The 24517-nt window shown below is 39.2% G+C and overlaps 1 protein-coding gene across 1 annotated transcript in view; it reads left to right on the forward strand.

Moving 5' to 3' along the window:
• Positions 1–24517, forward strand: part of LOC100009811 (calcium-activated chloride channel regulator 1-like) — a 67829-nt gene that overhangs the window by 14212 nt on the left and 29100 nt on the right. The window contains exons 3-9 of the mRNA XM_007480563.3: positions 9299–9439; positions 9622–9769; positions 10730–10835; positions 13131–13308; positions 16713–16934; positions 17703–17936; positions 22429–22603. Coding sequence (XP_007480625.2) covers positions 9299–9439; positions 9622–9769; positions 10730–10835; positions 13131–13308; positions 16713–16934; positions 17703–17936; positions 22429–22603 — 1204 coding nt within the window. The remainder of the gene's footprint in view (positions 1–9298; positions 9440–9621; positions 9770–10729; positions 10836–13130; positions 13309–16712; positions 16935–17702; positions 17937–22428; positions 22604–24517) is intronic.

Raw genomic sequence — 24517 nt, forward strand, 5'->3', positions numbered from 1 at the left:
CAAAGTACCCTGAGTGCACTGGGCAACTCCTTGCATATATTCCATATTCCCTTATTATAATTCTTTGAAAATATAGCTCTTCCCCAACCTCTAGATTGTAAATTCCTAAATAGCAGGATCTCTATTGGATCCATCTTTCTATCCTCAGTGGTGTTTTGCAAACATTAGGTACCTCTATTATTTAACATTGTACTAGCAGTAGCAATCAGAGAAGAAAAAGAAATTGAAGGTATTAAAATTGGCAATAAGAAGACCAAGCTATCACTCTTTGCAGATGATACGATAGTCCACTTAAAGCATCCCAGAGAATCGACCAAAAAGCTAGTCAAAATAATCAACAACTTTAGCAAAGTTGCAGGATACAAAATAAACCCACATAAGTCATCAGCATTTCTATATATCTCCAATCCATCTCTGCAGCAAGAATTAGAAAGAGAAATTCCATTTAAAATCACCCTAGACAATATAAAATACTCAGGAATCTATCTGCCTAGACAAACACAGGAACTATATGAGCACAACTACAAAACACTCTCCACACAATTCAAACTAGATCTAAACAATTGGAAAAACATTGATTGCTTGTGGGTTGGACGAGCTAATATAATAGAAATGACAATCCTACCCAAATTAATTTATTCATTTAGTGCCATACCCATTGAACTACCAAAAAAACTTCTTTGTGAAATTAGAAAACAACACAACAAAGTTCATTTGGAAGAAAAAAAGATCAAGATATCCAGGTAAATCATGCAAAAAAAAAATGCAAAGGAAGGAGGACTTGCAATCCCAGATCTCGAACTATAGTATAAATCAGTAGTTATCAAAACAATTTGGTACTGGCTAAGGGACAGAAAGGAGGATCAGTGGAATAGACTTGGGGTAAATGACCTCAGCAAGACAGTCTATGATAAACCCAAAGATCCCAGTTTTGGAGACCAAAACCTACTTTTTGATAAAAAACTGCTGGGAAAATTGGAAGACAGTATGGGAGAGATTAGGTTTGGATCAACATCTCACACCCTACACCAAGATAAACTCAGAATGTGTGAATGACCTGAATATAAAGAAGGAAACTATAAGCATATTAGGCAAACACAGAATAATATATTTGTCAGATCTTTGGGAAAGGAAAGACTTTAAAACCAAGCAAGAGCTAGAAAAATCACAAAATGTAAAATCAATAATTTTGATTATATCAAATTAAAAAGTTTTTGTACAAACAAAATTAATGCATCCAAAATTAGAAGGGAAGCAACAAATTGGGAAACACTCTTCATTACAGAAAACCTCTGACTAAGGTATAATTACTCAAATTTATAAAGAGCTAAACCAGTTGTACAAAAAATCAAGCTATTCTCCAATTGAAAAATGGGCAAGGGACATGAATAGGCAATTTTCATTTAAATTCATTAAAGAAATCAAAACTATTAATAAACCCATGAAAAAGTGTTCTAAATCTCTTATAATCAGAGAGATGCAAATCAAAACAACTCTGAAGTATCACCTCATCCCTAGCCGATTGGCTAACATGACACCAAGAAAAGTAATGAATCCTGGAGGGGATGTACAAAAGTGGGGACATGAATGCATTGCTGGTGGAGTTGTGAATTGATCCAGCCATTCTGGAGGGCAATTTGAAACTATGCCCAAAGGGTGATAAAAGACTGTCTGCCCTTTGATCCAACCATTGTAATGCTGGTTTGTACCCCAAAGAGATAATAAGGAAAAGACTAGTACAAGAATATTCATATCTGCACTCTTTGTGGTGGCCAAAAATTGGAAAATGAGAGGATGCCCTTCAATTGGGGAATGGCTGAACAAATTGTGGTATATATTGGTGATGGAATACTATTGTTCTCAAAGGAATAATAAAGTGAAGGAATTCCATTGGAACTGCAACGACCTCCAGGAATTGATGCAGAGTGAAAGGAGCAGAACCAGGAGAACATTGTACACAGAGATCGATACCCTGTGGTACAATTGAGTGTAATGGACTGCTCCATTAATGGCAATGCAGTGATCCTGAACAATTTGGAAGAATCTATGAGAAAACACACTATCCATGTTCAGAGGAAAAACTGGGGGAGTAGAAACACCAAAGGAAAACAACTGCTTGATTACATGGGTTGAGGGGATATGGCTGGGGATGTAGACTCTAAATGAACATCCTAGTGCAAACACCAACAACATGGAAATAGGTTCTGATCAAGGACACATGTAATACCCAGTGGAATTGTGCATCATCTGGAGGAAGGTTGGGGGGAAGGGAAGGAGGGAAAGAATATGATTCTTTTTTTTTTTTAAATATATTTTATTTGATCATTTCCAAGCATTATTCGTTAAAGACATAGATAATTTTCTTTTCCTCCCCCCCCAACCCCCATAGCCAACGCGTAAGTCCACTGGGCATTAGATGTTTTCTTGATTTGAACCCATTACTTTGTTGATAGTATTTGCATTAGAGTGTTCATTTAGAGTCCATCCTCTGTCATGTCCCCTCAACCTCTGTATTCAGGCAGTTGCTTTTTCTCGGCGTTTCCACTCCCATAGTTTATCCTTTCCTTATGAATGGTGTTTTTTTCTCCTGGATCCCTGCAAGTTGTTCAGGGACATTACACCACCATTTATGGAGAAGTCCATTACGTTCGATTATACCACAGTGTATTAGTCTCTGTGTACAATGTTCTCCTGGTTCTGCTCCTCTCGCTCTGCATCACATCCTGGAGGTTGTTCCAGTCTCCGTGGAACTTCTCCACTTTATTATTCCTTTGAGCACAATAGTATTCCATCACCAACATATACCACAGTTTGTTCAGCCATTCCCCAATTGATGGGCATCCCCTCGTTTTCCAGTTTTGGGCCACCACAAAGAGCGCAGCTATGAATATTTTTGTACAAGTCTTTGTGTCCATTATCTCTTTGGGGTACAGACCCAGCAGTGCTATGGCTGGGTCAAAGGGTAGATATTCTTTTGTTGCTCTTTGGGCATAGTTCCAAATTGCCCTCCAGAATGGTTGGATCATTTCACAGCTCCACCAGCAATGAATTAATGTCCCTATTTTGCGACATCCCCTCCAGCATTCATTACTTTCCTTTGCTGTTATGTTAGCCAATCTGCTAGGTGTGAGGTGATACCTCAGAGTTGTTTTGATTTGCATCTCTCTGATTATAAGAGATGTAGAACACTTCTTCATGTGCTTATTAATAGTTTTGATTTCTTTATCTGAGAACTGCCTATCCATTTCCCTTGCCCATTTATCAATTGGAGAATGGCTTGATTTTTTGTACAATTGATTTAGCTCATTATAAATATGAGTAATTAAACCTTTGTCAGAGGTTTCTATGAAGATTTTTTCCCAATTTGTTGTTTCCCTTCTGATTTTAGTTACATTGGTTTTGTTTGTACAAAAGCTTTTTAGTTTGATGTAGTCAAAATTATTTATTTTACATTTTGTGATTCTTTCTATATCTTGCTTGGTTTTAAAGTCTTTCCCCTCCCAAAGGTCTGACATGTATACTATTTTATGTTTACCCAATTTACTTATGGTTTCCTTCTTTATGTTTAAGTCACTCACCCATTTTGAATTTATCTTGGTGTAGGGTGTGAGGTGTTGATCTATTCCTAGTCTCTCCCACACTGTCTTCCAATTTTCCCAGCAGTTTTTATCGAATAGTGGATTTTTGTCCCAAAAGCTGGGATCTTTGGGTTTATCGTATACTGTCTTGCTGAGGTCGCTTTCCCCCAGTCTATTCCACTGATCTTCCTTTCTGTTTCTTAGCCAGTACCAAATTGTTTTGATGACTGCTACTTTGTAATATAGTTTTAGGTCAGGGACTGCAAGGCCCCCATCATGTGTGGTTTTTTTCATTATTTCCCTGGATATCCTTGATCTTTTGTTCTTCCAAATGAACTTTGTTATAGTTTTTTCTAAATCAGTGAAGAAGTATTTTGGTAGTTCAATGGGTATGGCACTAAATAGATAAATAAGTTTGGGTAGGATGGTCATTTTTATTATATTGGCTCGTCCTATCCATGAGCAGTTAATGTTTTTCCATTTGTTCAAGTCTAGTTTTAGTTGTGTGGCGAGTGTTTTGTAGTTGTGTTCATATAGTTCCTGTGTTTGTCTTGGGAGATAGATTCCTAGGTATTTTATTTTGTCTAAGGTGATTTTGAATGGGATTTCTCTTTCTAGTTCTTGCTGCTGAGCTGTGTTGGAGATATATAGAAAAGCTGATGATTTATGTGGGTTTATTTTGTATCCTGCAACTTTGCTAAAGTTGTTGATTGTTTCAATTAGCTTTTTGGTTGAATCTCTAGGATTCTTTAAGTAGACCATCATGTCATCCGCAAAGAGTGATAACTTGGTCTCCTCCTTGCCTATTTTGATGCCTTCAATTCCTTTATCTTCTCTAATTGCTACTGCTAGTGTTTCTAGTACAATGTCAAATAGTAGAGGTGATAATGGGCATCCTTGTTTCACTCCTGATCTTATTGGGAATGCATCTAGTTTATCCCCATTGCAGATGATATTAGCTGTTGGTTTTAGATATATACTGTTTATTATTTTTAGGAATGACCCTTCTATTCCTATGCTTTCTAGTGTTTTTAATAGGAATGGGTGTTGTATTTTATCAAAGGCTTTTTCTGCATCTATTTAGATAATCATGTGGTTCTTGCTAGTTTGCTTGTTGATGTGGTCAATTATGTGGATGGTTTTCCTAATGTTGAACCAGACCTGCATCCCTGGTATACATCCTACTTGATCATGGTGAATGATCCTTCTGATCACTTGCTGGAGTCTTTTTGCTAGTATCCTATTTAAGATTTTTGCATCTATATTCATTAGGGAGATTGGCCTATAGTTTTCTTTCTCTGTTTTTGACCTGCCTGGTTTTGGAATCAGTACCATGTTTGTGTCGTAAAAGGAGTTTGGTAGAACTCCCTCTTTGCTTATTATGTCAAATAGTTTGTGTAGTATTGGGATTAACTGTTCTCTGAATGTTTGATAGAATTCACAGGTGAATCCATCAGGCCCTGGGGATTTTTTCTTAGGAAGTTCTTTGATGGCTTGTTGGATTTCAATTTCTGATATGGGATTATTTAGGAATTCTATTTCCTCTTCTGTTAGTCTAGGCAGTTTGTATTTTTGTATATATTCATCCATTTCTCCTAAATTGGTGTATTTATTGCCATATAATTGGGCAAAGTAATTTCTAATGATTGCCTTAATTTCCTCTTCATCAGAGGTGCTGTCCCCCTTTTCATCTTTAATGCTGTGAATTTGCTTTTATTCCTTCCTTTTTTTAATTAGATTGACCAGTACCTTGTCTATTTTGTTTGTTTTTTCAAAGTACCAGCTTCTTGTCTCATTTATTAAATCAATAGTTCTATCACTTTCGATTTTATTAATTTCTCCCTTAATTTTTAGGATTTCTAATTTGGTTTTCTGCTGGGGGTTTTTAATTTGATCGCTTTCCAGTTTTTTCATTTGCATTTCCAATTGATTGATCTCTGCTCTCCCTTGTTTGTTAATATAAGCATTCAGGGATATGAATTTACCTCTGATTACTGCTTTGGCTGCATCCCAAAAGGTTTGAAAGGATGTTTCGCCATTGTCATTTTCCTCGATGAAATTATTAATTGTTTCTATGATTTCTTCTTTAACTAAACGGTTTTGGAGTATCATATTGTTTAATTTCCAATTGGTTTTAGATTTGGTTTTCCATGTACCATTACTAATCATTATTTTTATTGCCTTGTGATCTGAGAAGGCTGCATTCATTATTTCTGCTTTTCTGCATTTGTGTGCTATGTTTCTGTGACCTAATGTATGGTCAATTTTTGTGAATGTGCCATGTGGTGCTGAGAAGAAGGTGTATTCCTCTTTATCCCTATTTATTTTTCTCCATATGTCTATTAATTCTAATTTTTCTAAGATTTCATTCACTTCTTTTACCTCTTTCTTATTTATTTTTTGATTTGATTTATCTAAATTTGATAATGGTTGGTTTAAGTCTCCCACTAGTATGGTTTTACTGTCTATTTCTTCCTTCAATTCTCCTAGTTTCTCCATTAGAAATTTGGGTGCTATATTATTTGGTGCATACATATTGATTAATGATATTTCCTCATTGTCTATAGTCCCTTTTAACAAAATATAATTACCTTCCCTATCCCTTTTGATCAGGTCTATTTTTGCATTGGCTTTATCGGATATCATGATTACCACTCCTGCCTTCTTTCTATCAGTTGAAGCCCAGAAGGTCTTACTCCATCCTTTAATTCTGACCTTGTGGGTGTCAACCCGCCTCATGTGTGTTTCTTGAAGACAACATATGGTAGGGTTTTGGATTCTAATCCATTCTGCTTTTCGTCTACATTTTATGGGTGAGTTCATCCCATTCACGTTCAAAGTTATGATTGTCATTTGTGGACTCCCTGGCATTTTGATTGCCTTCCCTAATTCTAACCTATTCTTCTTCGGCTCTACCTTTTAGTCCAGTGATTTACTTTGAAACAGTCCCCCTTGTCCCCTCCCTTGATGTTTCCCTTTTTAGTCCCTCCCTTTTTGTTCCCTCCCCTTCCCCCCCTCTCTTTCCCTCCCTTTTTGTTCTCCCTCTCCCCCTCCCCCCCTTGGTTTTCCCTTCTCCTTACCCTTATTGGGTAAGATAGAATTCAAGATCCCAATGGATCTGGATGTTTTTCCCTCTCAGAGTTGATTTCCCTGAGATTGAGGTTTAAGTAAACCCCCCCCCCCCTCTCTTCCTCTCCTTCTTATAGGAGTTTTCTTCCCCTCCCCTTCCCATATGAATCTTTGTGTGAGAATGATTATTCTATTTGGTCTTTCTTTACCCCCTATTTATACATTACATTTTCCCCACATATTAGTATACATAGGTTGATATAAATGTAGTCCTTATAGAAGAGAGTTTGAGTAAAAGAAGAAGATAACATTTTCCCCTTTCCTTAATATTTACCTTTTCAGGTATTCCTTGCTCTTTGATTTTCGGTATCAAACTTTCCACAGAGCTCTGGTCTTTTCTTTGCAAAAAGTTGGAAGTCTTCTATTTTGTTGAATGCCCATACTTTCCCTTGGAAGTATATAGTCAGTTTTGCTGGGTAGCTGATTCTTGGTTGGAGACCCAGCTCTCTTGCCTTTCTGAAGATCATGTTCCATGCCTTACGATCATTCAGAGTAGAACTTGCAAGGTCTTGTGTGACCCTGATTGGCATTCCTTTATATCTAAATTGTCTTTTTCTGGCTTCCTGTAGGATTTTTTATTTTGTTTGATAGCTTTGGAATTTGGCAATTACATTCCTGGGAGTTGTCTTTTGGGGGTTTAGTGTAGAAGGTGTTCTGTGAGCTCTGTCAGTGGCTGTATTGCCCCCTTGTTCTAGAATCTCTGGGCAATTTTCTTTGATTATATCTTGTATCACCATGTCCAGTTTGGTGTTTATTTCTGGCTTTTCTGGGAGTCCAATTATTCTTAAATTATCCCTTCTCCCTCTATTTTCCAGATCTATCACCTTGTCGCTGAGATATTTTATGTTCTCTTCTAATTTCTTGGTATTTTGGCTTTGCTTTATTGATTCTTGCTCTTTTACACGATCGTTGTCTTCCAGCTGCCTGATTCTGGCCTTTAAAGCCTGGTTTTCTTTTACAGTTTGGTCAAATTGGTTTTGTAGATGCGTGAATTTCTTTTGCATTATTTCCAACTTTTCCTCCCAGAAGGCTTCCATCTTTTTGGTCATTTCTGATTCAAATTCTTCATAGGTTTGTGGAGAGTTTCCATTTCCTTTGGAAGGTTTTGGAGCATTTTCTTTTATATTATCTTCTATCTGCTCTGTATTTTGTATTTTGGCTCCATAGAATGTGTCCAAAGTCGCCCCTTTCTTCTTATTTTTCTTGGTATTTTGGGGCTTTTGTGCTTCTGTGGAGTTTTCCATCTCTGAATGTGGAGGATTGGCTTTTCTTGTCTCTTTCTGGTGTTCAGAGGCTTTAGTCCTGGGCAGATGGTTCTATGACTTTCCCTGGGTTAAACTGAATATGCCTCACTGGAACTGGAATGGAAGGGTCGGACCACGTTGCTTTCAGGAAGTTGCCTTCAGAATCGCTGGCCATGAGGCTGTTTCGTTGGCCTGCGGGGGGATGGGCTGCAGCTAACCCAAGCTCCGAGAGCAAGGACTTTCACTGAGACTTGGATAGCAGGATCCAGCCCGTGAGGCTGTCTTGCCTGCCCTGAGGGTTGCTGTTGTTTCGACCAGCTCTCTGCAGCGGAAGCCCCAGGCAGTAACTTTCACCGGGACTGTAGAAGGCCCTGAGGGTTCTGCTCTCAGAGCCCAGCCGGCAGGGCTGCGGCTTCCGGGAGCCTTGGACTCTGCGCTCCTACCCCTGAGGTCCGAGGGATCTCGGGTTCTGGCTTTTGAGGGGAGCCGTACCTTTTGAACCGGGTCTAGGTCCAGGAGGAGGGTTCCCAGGGTCTGTGCTGTTGATCATTTTGAATTTCGGCGCCTTAGGAGCTTATAGTTTGAGATCGGTCGGGAAGGGTTTTCCGGAGATCTGAACTTGAGCTTTCTCTAAGCTGCCATCTTAACCGGAAGTCAGAATATGATTCTTGTAACCAAGGAATAATGTTCTAATTTGACTAAATAACAAAATAAAACAAACAAGCAATCAAGAAATTACCTGGGGGGCAGCTGGGTGGCTCAGTGGATTGAGAGTCAGGTCTAGAGAAAGGAGGTCTTAGGTTCAAATCTGGCTTCAGACACTTCCCAGCTGTGTGACCCTGGGAAAGTCACTTAACCCCCATTGCCTAGCCCTTTCCATTCTTCTGCCTTGGAGCCAATACACACTATTGGCTCCAAGACAGAAGGTAAGGGTTTTTAAAAAAAGAAATTACCTATAATTGACATGGTATACCCCTGATTCTTAGTAGGTTTGTATATGGGATTAAGTCTATGTGAGTATGTATTTAACATAAGGGGATACAGTAGGGGCCAAGGTTAGACTGGAATGCTTCTTATCACCTTGGTGCTGGGTATGGATGGTTGGGGTCAGTGAAGAGGGGCATGTGTACTCTGGCTTCTTCCTAAACAACATGTATGACCAGCACACTAACAAAATAATAGTGTAAGTCAGAAGGAACAGTACAAGCATCTTCACATTTCCCCATTTTCCCTTGATTAAAATAGTATGGCCATTTTGTAGCATCAGTATTCATTGTGGAGGTAAATAACTAGTTGTTCATTTCTCCATTAGCTGTCAAGCATTCTGATGGACTTCTTTTCCCATAGGACATGATCTCAGAGGCATCAACTTACTTATATAGAGCGACAGAAAAAAGATTTTACTTCGAAAGCGTTTCCATCTTGATTCCCAAGACATGGCAGCCAAAATCAGATTATGAGAAACCAAAACATGAGACCTACAAAAATGTAAGATCCTCTAGTTCTTAATATTATTAAACCATCACTGTGACCTAAAACTTGTTTAAATAAATAATTCTCTAATATTTAATGAAAATTTTCCTGGATATTTTAATCCAAATACCAAGAGTTTTTATTATTATTATTATTATATACATATATATTTTTAAAACCTTTAAAAATATTTCTAGGCAGATATCATCATTGAAGTTCCTAATTCCCCAGGCAATGATATTCCACGAATTGACCAGTTTGGAAAATGTGGAGAGAGGGGAGAGAGAATTTATTTAACTCCTCGGATCATCCGGGGAGAAATGTTGAATGTATTTGGACCAAAAGGTATAGTTGCTAAGAGTAATATTTCATAAAATTTTCAGTATATTTAATAATCTAAATACCACAGCCTACACAGAATATGGTTCTCCTTATTTGAAAATGCTTTTTGAAATGCCCTCCCAATCTGTAAAAAAGAAATTTCGAGTATAATGCCCAAATATACATTAAATTACAAAGTCTATGTGTATATGAACATTGAGTTTTGGGATAAAGAAATCAAAGCTTTATAGAAATATATGAAAAATGCTCTAAGTGACTACAGATTAGAAAAATGTGAAGGAAGAGAGAAAAAAGGAGGAAGGAAGGAAGGAAGGAAGGAAGGAAGGAAGGAAGGAAGGAAGGAAGGAAGGAAGGAAGGAAGGAAGGAAGGAATGGAGGGAGAGAGGGAGGGAGAGAGAGAGGAAGGGAGGGAGGGAGAGAGAGAGGGAGGGAGGGAGGAGGGAAAGGAGGGAGGAATGGAGGGAGGGAGGAAAGGAGGAAGGGAGGGAGGGAGGAAGGGAGGGAGGGATGAGAGAGAGGAAGGGAGGGAGGGAGGAAGGGAGGAGAGGAGGGAAGGAGGAATGGAGGAAGGGAGAGAGGAAGGGAGTGAGAGAGGGAGGGAGGAAGGGAGAGAGGAAAGGAGGGAGGGAGGGAGAAAGGGAGGAAGGGAGAGAGGAAGGAAGGGAGGGAGGGAGGGAGGGAAGGTGAAATGTAGGCAGGGAGGAATGGAGGGAGGGATGAAGGATTGGAGGGAGGGAGGAAGGGAAGGAGGGAGAGAGGGAGACAGAGAGGGAGGGAGGAATGGAGAGAGGCCTCATCAATAACCTGTTATGAGCCAGATAATATGTGTAATCACTTAGCCAGGCTAAGTGATTTACACATATTATTTCAGGGTCAAATGGGAGGCTTACTGAGGTGATACCCAACCAATCACTGAATTGTAGAAGTCATTATATTTTTTTTATTTTAAATATATTCCAACAGGTAAAGTTTTAGTTCATGAATGGGCCCATTTTCGATGGGGTGTATTTGAGGAATACAATGAAGACAATCCTTTCTACCAGTTTGATGGAAAAAATGTACCAGTAAAGTATGATTATCTTCTTTTAACATTTTGTGAATGTATGACATCAGACTGAAATAATATTCTCTTTTGGGGGGATAGGTAATTTTTTAAATTTTTAAATATTTTTTAATATTTTATTTTCCCCAGTTGACATTCATTTTTAAAAATTTTAAGTTCTAAATCCTCTCCCTCCGTCCTTTCTTACCCTCCCTCCCTCTGTGAGATGACAAACAATTTGATCTAAAATATATAGGTCACTTCATTTTGAATCAGCTCACGTAAGTCTTCTCAGGTTTTTATAAAATCATTCTTCTCATCACTTCTTATAGCACAATAGTATTCGATAATAATCATACCAAAACTTGCTCAGCCAATCCCCAATTAATAGACATCCCCTCAATTTCCAATTCTTTGCCTCCACAAAAAGGACTGCCATAAATACGTTGTACAAAAATATCCTTGTCACTTTTTTAAAAGATTTCTTTGGGATACAGACATAGGAGTGGTATTGGTGAATCACAGGGTAGCCACAGTTTTCTGGCCCTGTGGGCATAGTTCCAAATTATTCTCCAAAATGGTCGTATCATTTCACAACTCCGTCAACAGTGCATTAGTGTCCTAATTTTCTCACCAAGAGTTTTTCATTTTCTTTTCTGTCCTATTAGCCAATTTGAAAGATATGAAGTGGTATCTTAAAGTTATTTTAATGTGCATTAATGATGCAGAGCATTTTTCCATAAGACTATAGATAACTTTAATTTCTCTATCTGAAAACTGCCTATTATAAACTTTGACCATTTATCAAGTAGGGAATGACTTGGAGCCTAATAATTTTAATTCAGTTGTCAATATATTTGAGAAATGAGTCTTTATCATATATTTACTGTAAAAATATTTTTCATGGCTTTCTGCTTTCCTTCTAATTTTGGCTGCACTCACTGGCCTTGCTTGTGCAAAAACTCTTCTATTTAATATAATCAAAAGTATCCATTTAACATCTTTTATTGCTCTCTATCTCAAGTGATCATAGATTCTTTTCTTAACCATCGATCTGATAGGTAAATTATTCCATGTGCTTCTGTTTTGCTTATAGTATCAGCCCCAATGTCTAAAGCATGTACCCATTTTAAATGTATTTTAGTATAGGGGCTGAGCTGTTGGTCTATGCTTAGTTTTTGTCAAATTGTTTTCTAAAATTTTTTTTGTCAAATACTGAGTTCTCATCCCAAAAGCTTGGACGTTTTGAGTTTTTCAAACACTAGATTACTAGACGTTTACTACTGTGTATTCTGGTCCTAATCTATTCTACAGGCTGACCACTCTATTTGCAGCCAAAACCAAATTTTTGGATACTTTCTGCTTCCCAATATAGTTGAGATTTGGTACAATAGCCTACAGTCATATTTCCCCCCATTGATTCCTTGACTATATCAAGACTTTTTGGTCTTCCATATACATTCTGTTATTTTCTTCTGGCTCTATCAAATAGTTTTTGCTGCATAAAATATGTAGCTTGATTGACATGGCAATAAAGTAAATTTAGACAGGATTTCCATTTTTATGGTATTGACTCAACTTGACCATAAGCAATTAATATTTTTCCAATTTTTAATTTTGACTTTATTTGTACTAAAACTACTTTGTAATTGTGTTCATAGAGTTTCTGGGTTTGCTTTGGCAGGTAGACTTGTAAGTATTTATTGATAGCTTTGATTACTTCATCTTTTCACATCCTTTGACCATTTACTAATCAGGGCATGGCTTGTTTCTTATATATTTGACTTATTTCTCTACAACAGAAAGCAACCTCACATTGGCTAGATGAGAGAGTTTTAAGAGACATTCTCTTGGGCACTTTTAATCTATTGAATGAATGAAACCTTATGAAGAGATCAAAGAGAAAGCAAATTGGCTTCTTAGGAAAACAGATAAAGAACTTTAGATGCCCCACTTGTTAATGGAGATGACAACACTGAGGAGCTCCAAAAGTTACTGAGAATGAGGAAGATTCCCTCTTAATTCCCCTAAAAATGACAATAAGGAGCCCGGTGCCCATCCCTTGGAGAAACAGCATTAGGGATCCCAGTAAAGCAGACCTGGCTTCCTGCAGACAGGCTAACATTGCCAACAGGGGTGCTCTGCCAAACAAAAACGGTTCTTGCTGGCTATAAGAGAAGTTTCTACTTCCTGGGTTGCTTGAAACACACTCTCTTTGATGAAGAAATGCATAGCAAGATTAACACATAGGTTGAAGTGTTTTTATGGGGAGTGACGTTAAATGGTCTAATGTTCGTAAAATCTAATCTTCATATTTTTCAGGTGTTCTGAGGGTATCACTGGTACAAATAAGGTATATACATGTTCTGGAGGAAGCTGTTCCATCAGAGATTGTTGGACAGATCCCAAAACAGGAAAGTTAAACAAAGACTGTATGTTCATACCCGATAAAGTTCAGAGTGAGAAAGCCTCCATCATGTTCATGCAAAGCATCGATTCTGTAAGTATTTGGATCATCAGTTCTGAAGTTTATAAACAGAAAATAGTCCTAATAGCTGGCATTTACTTAGTGTTAAGGTTTACAAGGCACTTTGACTAGACCTTCTCTGATGCTTAGAATGACCTCATTTGCCATAACCCTCATTCCTATTTCACAGAGGAGGAAACAGACTTGCAGAAATGAAGCGAGTGGTGCCCCTGGCTAGCTCAGGGCTCTCTCTACTGCACTAGTCTGCTCCTGTAAGAAACATCTGTCCTAATGACTTAAGGCAGGCCTCTTGAGCTCAACAGCTCTCCCTAGTGAGCCAATATTTCTCTAAAAGGGAAGGCTGAGGACACTGTGATATGGAAATCACATTAAAAGACTGATATATATTAATTTAAGGTCACCAAGAAATTCAGCTATGTAATTCCTAAATGAAAACTCAAGTCAGCAGTCAACCTCTTATGGAGGTTTTAATTACAAAACAGTAGGAAGAAAGGTATGTGTGTGTGTGTGTGTGAGAGAGAGTGAGAGAGAGAGAGAGAGAGAGAGAGAGAGAGAGAGAGAGAGAGAGAGAGAGAGAGAGAGAGAGAGAGAGAGAGAGAGAGAGAGAGAAGGGGAGAGAAGGGAATAGGGCTTAAATACCCACTCTGCTTAGGCTGGGCCAAAGGCTCAAGGCCTTGGATAGCCGAGGCAAAGAAAAGAGATCAGTCCCTATCACTCACGTGACCAAAATGGAGAAACAGTCTGAGGGCCTCTACTCCAAGCACCAGGATCTAACCAACAACATTCTCCTCCACACAGGAAGTCGCAGCACTCCTCAGCTCTCCTCTACCTCACTTCCTGTGTATCTCCTGTGCCAATGATGGCTCTAGCTTAACCCAGTACTGCCCAGAGGTTTGTCCCCTTTGCACATGTCTGTTGAAGGTCATATTCTCAAATAATTAAATCTTGAGCTTTGCTGCAGCCCTTCCTAAATCCTTTTACCCTGAGTAGGGAAGAGATTGTAGTTTCCAAGACCTGATTCTGTCATTCCAAGTATCTCTGTTGTTATTGATCAGGAAATAGCCAAATCCCATCCTCTAATGAATGGTTTGAGGGAGAGATTAGGTTTGGATCAGCACCTCACACCCTACACCAAGATAAATTCAGAATGGGTGAATTACTTGAACATAAAGAAGGAAAATATAACTAAATTAGGTGAACACAGAATAGTATTCCTGTTAGACCTTTGGGAAGGGAAAGGTTTTACAACCAAGCAAGACTTAGAAATAGTCACAAAATGTAAAATAAATAATTTTGAATACATCAAATTAAAAAGTTTTTGTACAAACAAAATGAATGTAACTAAAATCCAAAGGGTAGCAACAAATTGGGAAACAATCTTCATAAAAACCTCTGACAAAGGTTTAATTACTCAAATTTACAAAGAGCTAAATCAATTGTACAAAAAACCAAGCCATTCTCCAATTGATAAATGGGCAAGGGACATGAACAGGCAGTTCTCAGCCAAAGAAATCAAAACTATTAGTAAGCACATGAAAAAGTGTTCTAAATTTCTTATAATTAGAGAGATGCAAATGAAAACAACTCTGTGGTATCACCTCACACAGATTGGCTAACATAACAGCTAAGGAAAGTAGTGAATGCTGGAGGGGATGTGGCAAAGTAGGAACACTAATTCATTGCTGGTGGAGTTGTGAATTAATCCAGCCATTCTGGAGGGCAATTTGGAACTATGCCCAAAGGGAGATAAAAGACTGTTTGCCCTTTGATCCAGCCATAGCACTACTGGGCTTATACCCCAAAGAGATAATAAGGAAAAAGACTTGTACAAAAATATTCATAGCTGCACTCTTTGTGGTGGCCAAAAACTGGAAAATGAGGGGATGCCCTTCAATTTGGGAATGGCTGAACAAATTGTGGTATATGTTGGAGATGGGATACTATTGTGCTCAAAGGAATAATAAAGTGGAAGAATTCCATGGAGACTGGAACAACTTCCACGAAGTGATGCAGAACAAAAGGAGCAGAACCAGGAAAACATTGTACAAAGAGACTGATACACTGTGGTACAATCGAAGGTAATGGACTTCTCCATTAGTGGCAATGCCGTGTCCCTGAACAATCTGTAGGGATCTAAAAAAAAACTATCCATAAGCAGAAGATAAACTGTGGGAGTAAAAATACCGATGAAAAGCAACTGTTTGACTACAGGGGTGGAGGGGATATGACTGAGGAAAGACTCTAAATGAACACTCTAATGCAAATACCAACAACATGGAAATGGGTTTGAATCAAGAACACATGGGATACCCAGTGGAATTGCGTGTCGGCTGTGGGGGGGGGGGGAAGGGAAGAAAAGAAAATGATCTTTGTTTCCAATGAATAATGTTTGGAAATGACCAAATAAAAATTAAAAAGAAAAAAAAAAAGAATGGTTTGAACAGGGTTGAGTAGTTTTGAAATTCATAAAACAAAGTTAGAACATAAGAGAACATCACCATCCAACCCCTTATTTCCCTCTATCCCTCACACTCACATACTGTGGCCCATTTCTTTTTAGTTAGAATCTCAAAATTCGTCTAAATCTCCCATAAATCTCTAAAATACATAAGCAAATTTGGGGCTCTGGGGGGGGGATTCTTTCTTGGTGTTATGGGGAGCTGTGAATCTTAAAAACTACTCAGACTATACTTAAGAAGATTTGATTTAGCTATTTCCTTATTGTAACAATGGAGATACTTGGTCTAACAAGAATCAGGAATGTCTTGGGAACTTTACATTACTGCACCCATACATAGAGATACCTTAGGGGAAGATAAAGTTGTAAACTCCTGATTGAACAATGATGGTACTTATCTCATACCTTACAGTGAAGCTAAACCTTAAACTAAGTCTATTTTTAAATCTAATACACTACCTGTAAAAGTTAAATTAATCACACAAAGGTCAAGTAACTCACAAAAGGCAAGTTTAACAAAGAAGTGTGAAGTACTCAGAAGATATAATGTAGCCAGAGAAGGTGAGAACTAAAGAGTGGTGAGAACTAAGAATGAGCAGCCCTGTGAAAAAGTGTCTACTGTGATTGATAAGCATGAAAATTTAGGGGAGGTGATATAAGAGAAGAGTTTTTCAAATGAATAATTTTTTTTTGCACTAAATGATACTGCTAGTTGGATTATTTCTGTAGGTGGTTTATCAAAGACAGTTCTTTCCTTTTTTTCTGTCATGAACCCATCAACAATCCGATGAAGCCTTTGGACTCATCAGAAATATGTTTTAAATGCATAAAACACTTCTGCTGACAAAGACAGTCAATAATATTTGAAATAGTTATAAAAATATCCTTTCAAAATCAAGTTCATGTACCCCAGAATAAGAAGCATGTATTTATTTATAATGCTATTGGGGCTTTTTAGGTGGTTGAATTTTGTACAGAAAAGAACCATAATAGATTTGCTCCCAATCTTCAAAACAAGATGTGCTACCTCAAGAGTACATGGGAAGTGATTCAGGATTCAGAAGACTATAAAAAATCAACTCCGATGATGGCAGCAGAACCACCCAAGTCCAGATTCTCACTGAAGCAGATAGGAGAAAGAATCCTGGTTTTAGTTATAGATACGTCTAGAAGCATGAAGGTAAGCCAAACCAGTCCCATTCTCATGGATGCTGGAAGAATATACCTGCAACCTATGCTGACCTCATAGAGTCTTGCTTGGGCTTGTCAAAAATCATATTGATCTCATGATTTAAATGAAAGTACAGAACAAGGAATCATTCACCACTCACCAAGTTTCCCTCTAAGCCTTCATATTCATACTCCTCCCTCTCCTCTTCTCACACACTTTCTCCAACTAGTGTTCATGGCCAATTAACCTTATCCCTAAATACAGATGACATTTTCATAGATAAAGAAGGTCTAAATTAAGAATTTGCTCCTTGGTTAGTTTTTCAGACTATGAATATCTATAATCCTCATTACCAAACATTCCAATCAATTTTGTATGACTTCATATTTTCCTTCTGTTTATTGATGATTTTTAAAAGGCGTCATGCACCCTACCAAAAAAATGCAGTTCACATTCCATACTTTAAAAAACCTATAGCTTCTTTAGTGTGGGCATTGTCCCCTCCATCTTACTCTCCCCACTGGTCACAATAGCTTAGTAGTCCTCCCATAGAATTTCTTCATTAATGTAATATAGCAGATAGTGCTTTGACCTTTCAGTCAGGAAGATCTTGGTTACCTAGAATACTTCAAAGCTTGTGTTCCATTGTCCTAACCTTGGGAAGCAGAGTCTCCACAGTCCCTGGAATTCAACATCGGAGCTTAGTCCCTTCTGCTACAACTTCCTTATAAATAACAACTTGACAGCTTATGAATTTGACTTGTGTTTTTTCTTCAGGTTGGAAACCGGCTGAATCGACTAAGGCAAGCCTCGCAATTCTTCCTGCTTCAGATCATTGAAAAAGGATCATGGACTGGAATAGTCACATTTGACAGTTCAGCCACTATACAAAGTGAACTGATGCAAATAGAGTCTGACGTTCAGCGGAAGACACTCATTTCAAGGTTACCTAATGTTACTGTTGCTGGAGGAGGAGCACACATCTGCTCTGGACTCAGAACAGCATTTATGGTGAAAGCATCTACCCTTCACTGTCTCTATTGTAGTAGAAATTTTTAAAGTGGGATTTCTGTTCTGAATATCTCTCATATGTCTTCTGTCTAGTATAATTTGATACATCTAAAAAGTGAATATATTTCCAGGGGGAAAAGAATATTGGCAAATGATGAAATCAAGAAACTCTAGTTAAATACTGATTAAGCTTTTAGTATGTGGAAGGAGATAGTTTTATATATATATATATATATATATATATATATATATAGACTCAACTTGACCATAAGCAACTATATATATATAGTAAACAGAACAATTAACTTGGAGTCAGAAAGAGCTGATTTCAAATTCTGCCTCAGAAATATACTATGTGACCCTGCACACTTAATTTGTTTAGGCTTCAGTTTCCCCATTAGTAGAATGGCAGAAAAAGAACTGATGACCTTTGAGGATTCTTCTAGATCTTCTAGATCTAAATCTTCAATACCCTGACCCATACTAGCTATGGGAATGTAAAACCAATGATAATGGCACCATGCACAGTATATAATAAAGTCCATGATATATAGCAGAAACTAAGGCAGTCCTAGGCCCCAAACAATGCAACCACCAGGACTGGATCGATGAGAACAACACCGCTATTGAAGACCTGTTGAGCAAAAACAACAAAGCCTTTATGGAGTGGCAAAATAACCCAAACTCTGCTCCTAAAAAGGACAGATTCAAATCTTTCCAAGCCACGGTGCAGCGTGAGATCAGGAAGATGCAAGACTGATGGTGAGAAAAAAAGGCAGAAGAAATCCAGCACTTTGCTGATACGAAAAACTACAAACAATTTTTCAGTGCCCTCAAGACTATCTATGGGCCATTAAAACCCACCACCACACCCTTGCTATCCTCTGATGGTGACACTCTCATAAAAGATAAAAAAGGCATCAGCAACAGGTGGAAAGAACACTTCAGTCAGCTTTTCAACCGACCCTCTTCAGTCGACCAAAGCGCCCTTGACCAGATCCCCCAAAACTACACCATTGAACAACTTGACGTCCCTCTTTCAATAGAGGAAGTCCAAAAAGAATTTAAGCAAATGAGTGCAGGCAAGGCACCTGGTAAATACAGGATCCCAACTGAGGTGTACAAGGCCTTAAAGTGAAAGGCACTCCAGGCATTCCACATAGTGCTGACCAGCATATGGGAAGAGGAAGACATGCCCCCAGAACTCAGAGATGCCTCCATCGTAGCCCTATACAAGAACAAAGGCACACAGCAGCCTGTGACAACTACAAAGGCATCTCACTACTCTCCACTGCTGGAGAGATCCTCGCCCGTGTAATACTCAACAGACTCCTGTCATCTGTTTCAGAGCAGAACCTGCCTGAATCACAATGTGGCTTCCAACCAGATCGTAGCACTATCGACATGGTCTTCACTGTGAGGCAAATGCAGAAAAAATGCCTTGAGTAGAACCTGAGTCTCTACATTGTCTTCATAGACTTGACAAAGGCTTTCGACATAGTGAACAGGACACATTGTGGGTGATTCTTAGCAAGCTCAGTTGCCCAGCAAAATTCATCAAATTGATCCAGCTCTTTCCTGTCGACATGACAGGGGAAGTCCTATCTGGTGGAGAGCCTTCCGATCACTTCAACATCTCCAATGGCATGAAACAAGGCTGTGTCCTCTCTCAGGTACTCTTCAACCTATCCTTAACCCAAGTATTACGACATGCTGTGATGGATCTAGACATGGGCGTCCAGATCAAATATGTGCTGGATGGCTCACTATTCGACCTTCGCCGCCTGACTGCAAAACTGCAAAAACAAAGACAACAGAGAGACTCATCCTGGAAGCTCTCTTCGCGGATGACTGTGCTCTCATGGCTCACCAAGAAAATCATCTCCAAACCATTGTGGACAGGTTCTCCACAGCAACAAAACAGTTTGGCCTGACTATCAGCCTCAGCAAAACAGAGGTACTGTTCCAAGCCGCACCAGGGAGGCCAACTAAGCAGCTGTGCATAACTATCGATGGCCCGCAGCTTTCTAAGGTCAACACTTTCAAGTACCTGGGCAGCACCATCGCCAACAACGAGTCCCTAGACCATGAGATCAATGCCAGGATCCAAAAGGCCAGCCAGGCACTCGGGTGCCTGAGCTCCTAAGTCCTCCAATATAGAGGTGTAAGCACTGCGATGAAGCTCAAAGTGTACAACGCAGTGGTCCTCAGCTCGCTCCTGTAAGGTTGCGAGACATGGACACTGTACTGGAAGCACATGAAACAGCTGGAGCAATTCCACCAACGCTCTCTGCAGTCAATCATGAGGATCCGATGGCATGACCATATCACTAACCAGGAAGTCCTCGACAGAGCCAACTCCACCAGCATCGAAGTCATTGTCCTCAAAGCCCAGCTACGATGGTCTGGACACGTCATCCGCCTGGACCCACAGCAAATACCAAGACAGGTATTCTATGGTGAACTGTCAGCTGGACTCAGGAAACAAGGCCGACTAAAGAAAAGATTCAAGGATCAGCTAAAGTCAAAGTTGAAGTGGGCTGGCATTACACCAAAGCAACTAGAACCCACTGCCTCTGACAGAAGCAGCTGGCGAACCCACATTCACCATGCCGCCACCACCTTTGAAGATGAGCGACATCGATGTCTTGCCGCTGCGCGTGAACGCCGACACCAGGCCACAACCGCACCTCCCGTAACAACTGGCGTCCCATGCCCCATGTGTCACAAACTCTGCACCTCAGCCTTTGGTCTTCAAAGCCACATAAGGGTGCATTAATAGATGAAACTGCACAAAGACAATTGTCATTCTCGGTCACCGAGAGACTACTACTAGGCTAGCATGGCAACCAGGTAGTGCAATGATCCTGAATCTAGGCTCCATTCTGACAAAGCCAGATATTTCTGGTTCTATTAACAATGAATCCATTGAGACAAAGAGCTGGTAGTCATCCACTTACAGGATATTACCACACACAGCCAAGAGGTGATGAACTGATTGCTCTACTAGCACTCCTGGGGGCTTTCCTCCTTCTGTTGCACTAATACTGTCTAAAGACTTATCTTGAAATGAAATAAAATTATATAACCATTTCAGTAATCATTGAGTTCAACCACCTCATTATACCAACAAGGGTCTAAAAAAAGAAACAGTGAGTTGATGGATAGGAATTGGTCATACCATGCATTATATTTATATAGCTTCTCAAAAATTACATGCGAAGCCTAGAGTCAACTTTAATTTTGGATATACAGCTAAAAAAAGGTATAAACACTTAAAGTGATTCCCACATTTGTCTTCAGAGGGAATGGGAACTTTGAGTACTTAGTCTTCTCAAGGTTAATCTGAACTTTGGATTTGGATAGTCTTCATTCAGTTTTTCATGCCCTATCAATATCCTAGGGTAAAAGATAAACTTGAGACCTACAGTAAGCTGTAAACCTTGTGTCTAACCTGGTGGAAGAAATTCCAAATGAGAGATGGAAGAGAGAAAATTGGAGCACCATACACATTGCTTTGGGGAGTGTCCATGCTGAGAAGGTGGAAATAGGGGAGTAGAAACAGTAAAGAATCCATCAGAGATGTAGAAGAGCAAGGTTGAAATAGTGTTATAGAAAGCCAAAAGGAGAAAAGAGTATATCAAGAAAGATGGGGGATAAAAGGTCTAGAAGGATGAAGACTTTCAGGTCATTGATGACTGGGGAGGTACAAACTGCAAAAGAGCAGGAGCACAGATGGAACCCACAGATTGTACGGACTTGAGTGGTATCAGAGTGAAGGTCATGAAGCTTAACAATGAAGGAGAAGAAAGAGAGAGTCTGAGCCTGTGGCCCAAATATAGCATTCCATGGGACAACCTAATATTCGTAGAAATGGAGGAAGAAATTAACAGAGAGGACACCAATGATATATGAGAGGGAAAGCAAGAAGTAACAATAGAGTAGGGTGCCGGAGGAAAGGGAAAGGAAGGGATCAAGGGAAAAATGGAAGGGTTGGCTTTGCTATCACAGCACCTCTGTTTCCTCTCAAACAGGAGAGGGGAAATGGGTGAAATACCAGAAAACATGTCAAATGTTCAATTCTTTCAGCAAAATAAGAGATGATGTAATATGCTGGGGTTAGGAAATATGGATGTGAAGTTGGAGTCTCAAAAAGTTAGGAAAATTGTGGGAACAGATATTATGAAGAAGTCCTAGAGAATCAAGAAAGAGTAAATTAGACAAGTATAGGAAAAGTCTGGTTGGAATCCATATGGCTTACATTCTAAGGGAAACTGGGACTATGATCTCAAGACTGTGTACTTTCTGGCTCAGTTTCTAAAGGTCCCACATTTCCCATCTGAGGACAGCAAGGCAGGAAGATCCTTATGGATTTCCTGAGCTCTTCCCTTTATTTCCTTCTTTAATTTCTGGCCTGCTCCACTCACTAAGGGCTATCTGGCAACACTAATAAGTCTATTTACCAATACCTGGAATGAATCTGTGTTTTCAGGTAGTTAAAAAGAAATTCTTAACTGATGGTTCAGAAATGGTCCTTTTGACTGATGGAGAAGACAATACAACCAACACATGTTTTGAGGAAGTGAAACAAAGTGGAGCCATTATCCACACAATTGTTTTGGGACCTTCTACAGAGAAAGGCCTGGAGAAATTGTCAGAAATGACAGGTAAATATAACCTGAAGAAAAGTTTTCTTTAGTAGGCATGGAATGATCAAACCTCCCCTCAAGTTCTCCCCTAGGATCTGCAGGTGACCCAGGGTTTCTGAAGGCTAGAGAAGTTGGGCACAAGATCTGGAAGGTCAGTTAATAAGGCAGCCAATAAATATTTAAATGTCTACTATGTGCCAGGCACTATGTTAAGTGCTTAAGATACAAAGAAATGCAAAAGTCAACCCCTGCCCTCAGAGTGCTCACGGTCTAACGGGGATATAGTAGAATGTAAAACATTTAGCAAAACTCTAAAGGGAGAGGGTAAAGGAGAGGAAGATGCCCAAAATAGAGGCATGATGAAGTCCAAAGGAATAGAGTCTGCTGGGAAATGAAGAGATGACTGTCTTGGGCACTATAATTCAATGAAAGATATAAGAGGAGCTCTCTGCTCTATACCCTTCCATATATGCCTTCCATACCCTATCTCTTCCCATCGGAGAGAAGGAATACTCCCCGGACTGATGAAGTTTGAGTTCCAGGGTAGAAGTTACCTTGCATGATGATGGGGAATTACAAAACAACAGTCTTACCAAATTGGAGATCCTCCATATGAAGTCCAAAAATAGCCTGAGGGTCTGCCATCTGAGAACATGCTGCAATACATTCAGAGAGAGGCTCATTTCTGTTTGCTCCTGATATACTCCCCCACCCCAATAAGTCTCAAAGGCTGTCTGCCCAATGAGAGAATTACAGAGTCTGATAGCTGATCTTTGAGATATATTAAAGACTATCTAGTACAACCCATACCCAAGAAAGGATTCTTCCAACCACTGTCTTCCAATGTTTACTTAAAGCCATTCATATGGGAAAAATGAAATACTTCTGAAAAACCTATTCCATTTTTGACATTTCCTCATCTCAAGACAAAAATCTGTTTCTATTTATCTCCCACTCATTATTCCTAATTCTGGTCTTTGTGGCAGTAAAATATCTAATCAAGGCAGCTAGGTGTCTCAGTGGAGAACCAAGCCTGGAGGCAGAAGGTCCTGGGTTCCATTCTGAACTCAGACCCTTCCTTGCTATGTGATTCTGGGCAAGTCACTTATCTCCAACTGCCTAGCCCTTACCACTCTTCTGCCTTGGTAACAATAAGGAGTATTGACTCTAAGACAGAAAGGTTTCAAAATAATAATAACCAATCTCTGTTCTAATTGGTAGCCCATAAATATTATCCACGTCAATCACCCAGTTTCTTCTACTGATTTTCAGCATCCTAGTGATCTTTCTCCTACAGATCTCTAGCTTTTTAATCCCCCTAAAATGTGTTTTGAACTCAACTCAATACCCTGGGATCCTCTGAAGAGAGTAAAGTAGAATAGCTATTGCTTCCCTAGTATTAGACACTAAGTTTAGCCCAAGATCCCATTAACTTTTCTGACTGGTACATATCTCATTGTTGACCCCTATTGAGTTTGCGGTATACCAAAACCCTCCAGAACTTTTTCACATGAACTGCTACCCTTTCCTATCTTATACCTGGGAATTTGATTTTTTTAACCCATACATAAACCATAATATTTCTCCCTTTAATATCTTCATGATAATCCAATATTAGATTTTAAATATTCATTCCAACGTGTCCAAGCACCTTTTCTATTTCTGTCTCATTCAACTTGAGTAGACTTCCCAGCTTTCTGTCTGCTGCAAGTTTGAGAAGTATGTCATTGATGGCACTGATAAAGTGTTAAGCAGCAAAGAGCTAACTAAGTACATATCCCTGGGGCTTTCCTACAGAGACCTCCTTTCAAGTTGTTTCAAATACAATGGATCTACAATGGATCCATGATCTAACTGATGTGAGTATTGCTCCCACCCCCAGACACCGATTGCAAACTATCCATGCCTATCTGTCTATGCCTTTCCATAATG

Source organism: Monodelphis domestica, chromosome 2, assembly GCF_027887165.1.
Source record: "Monodelphis domestica isolate mMonDom1 chromosome 2, mMonDom1.pri, whole genome shotgun sequence".
NCBI lineage: Eukaryota > Metazoa > Chordata > Mammalia > Didelphimorphia > Didelphidae > Monodelphis > Monodelphis domestica.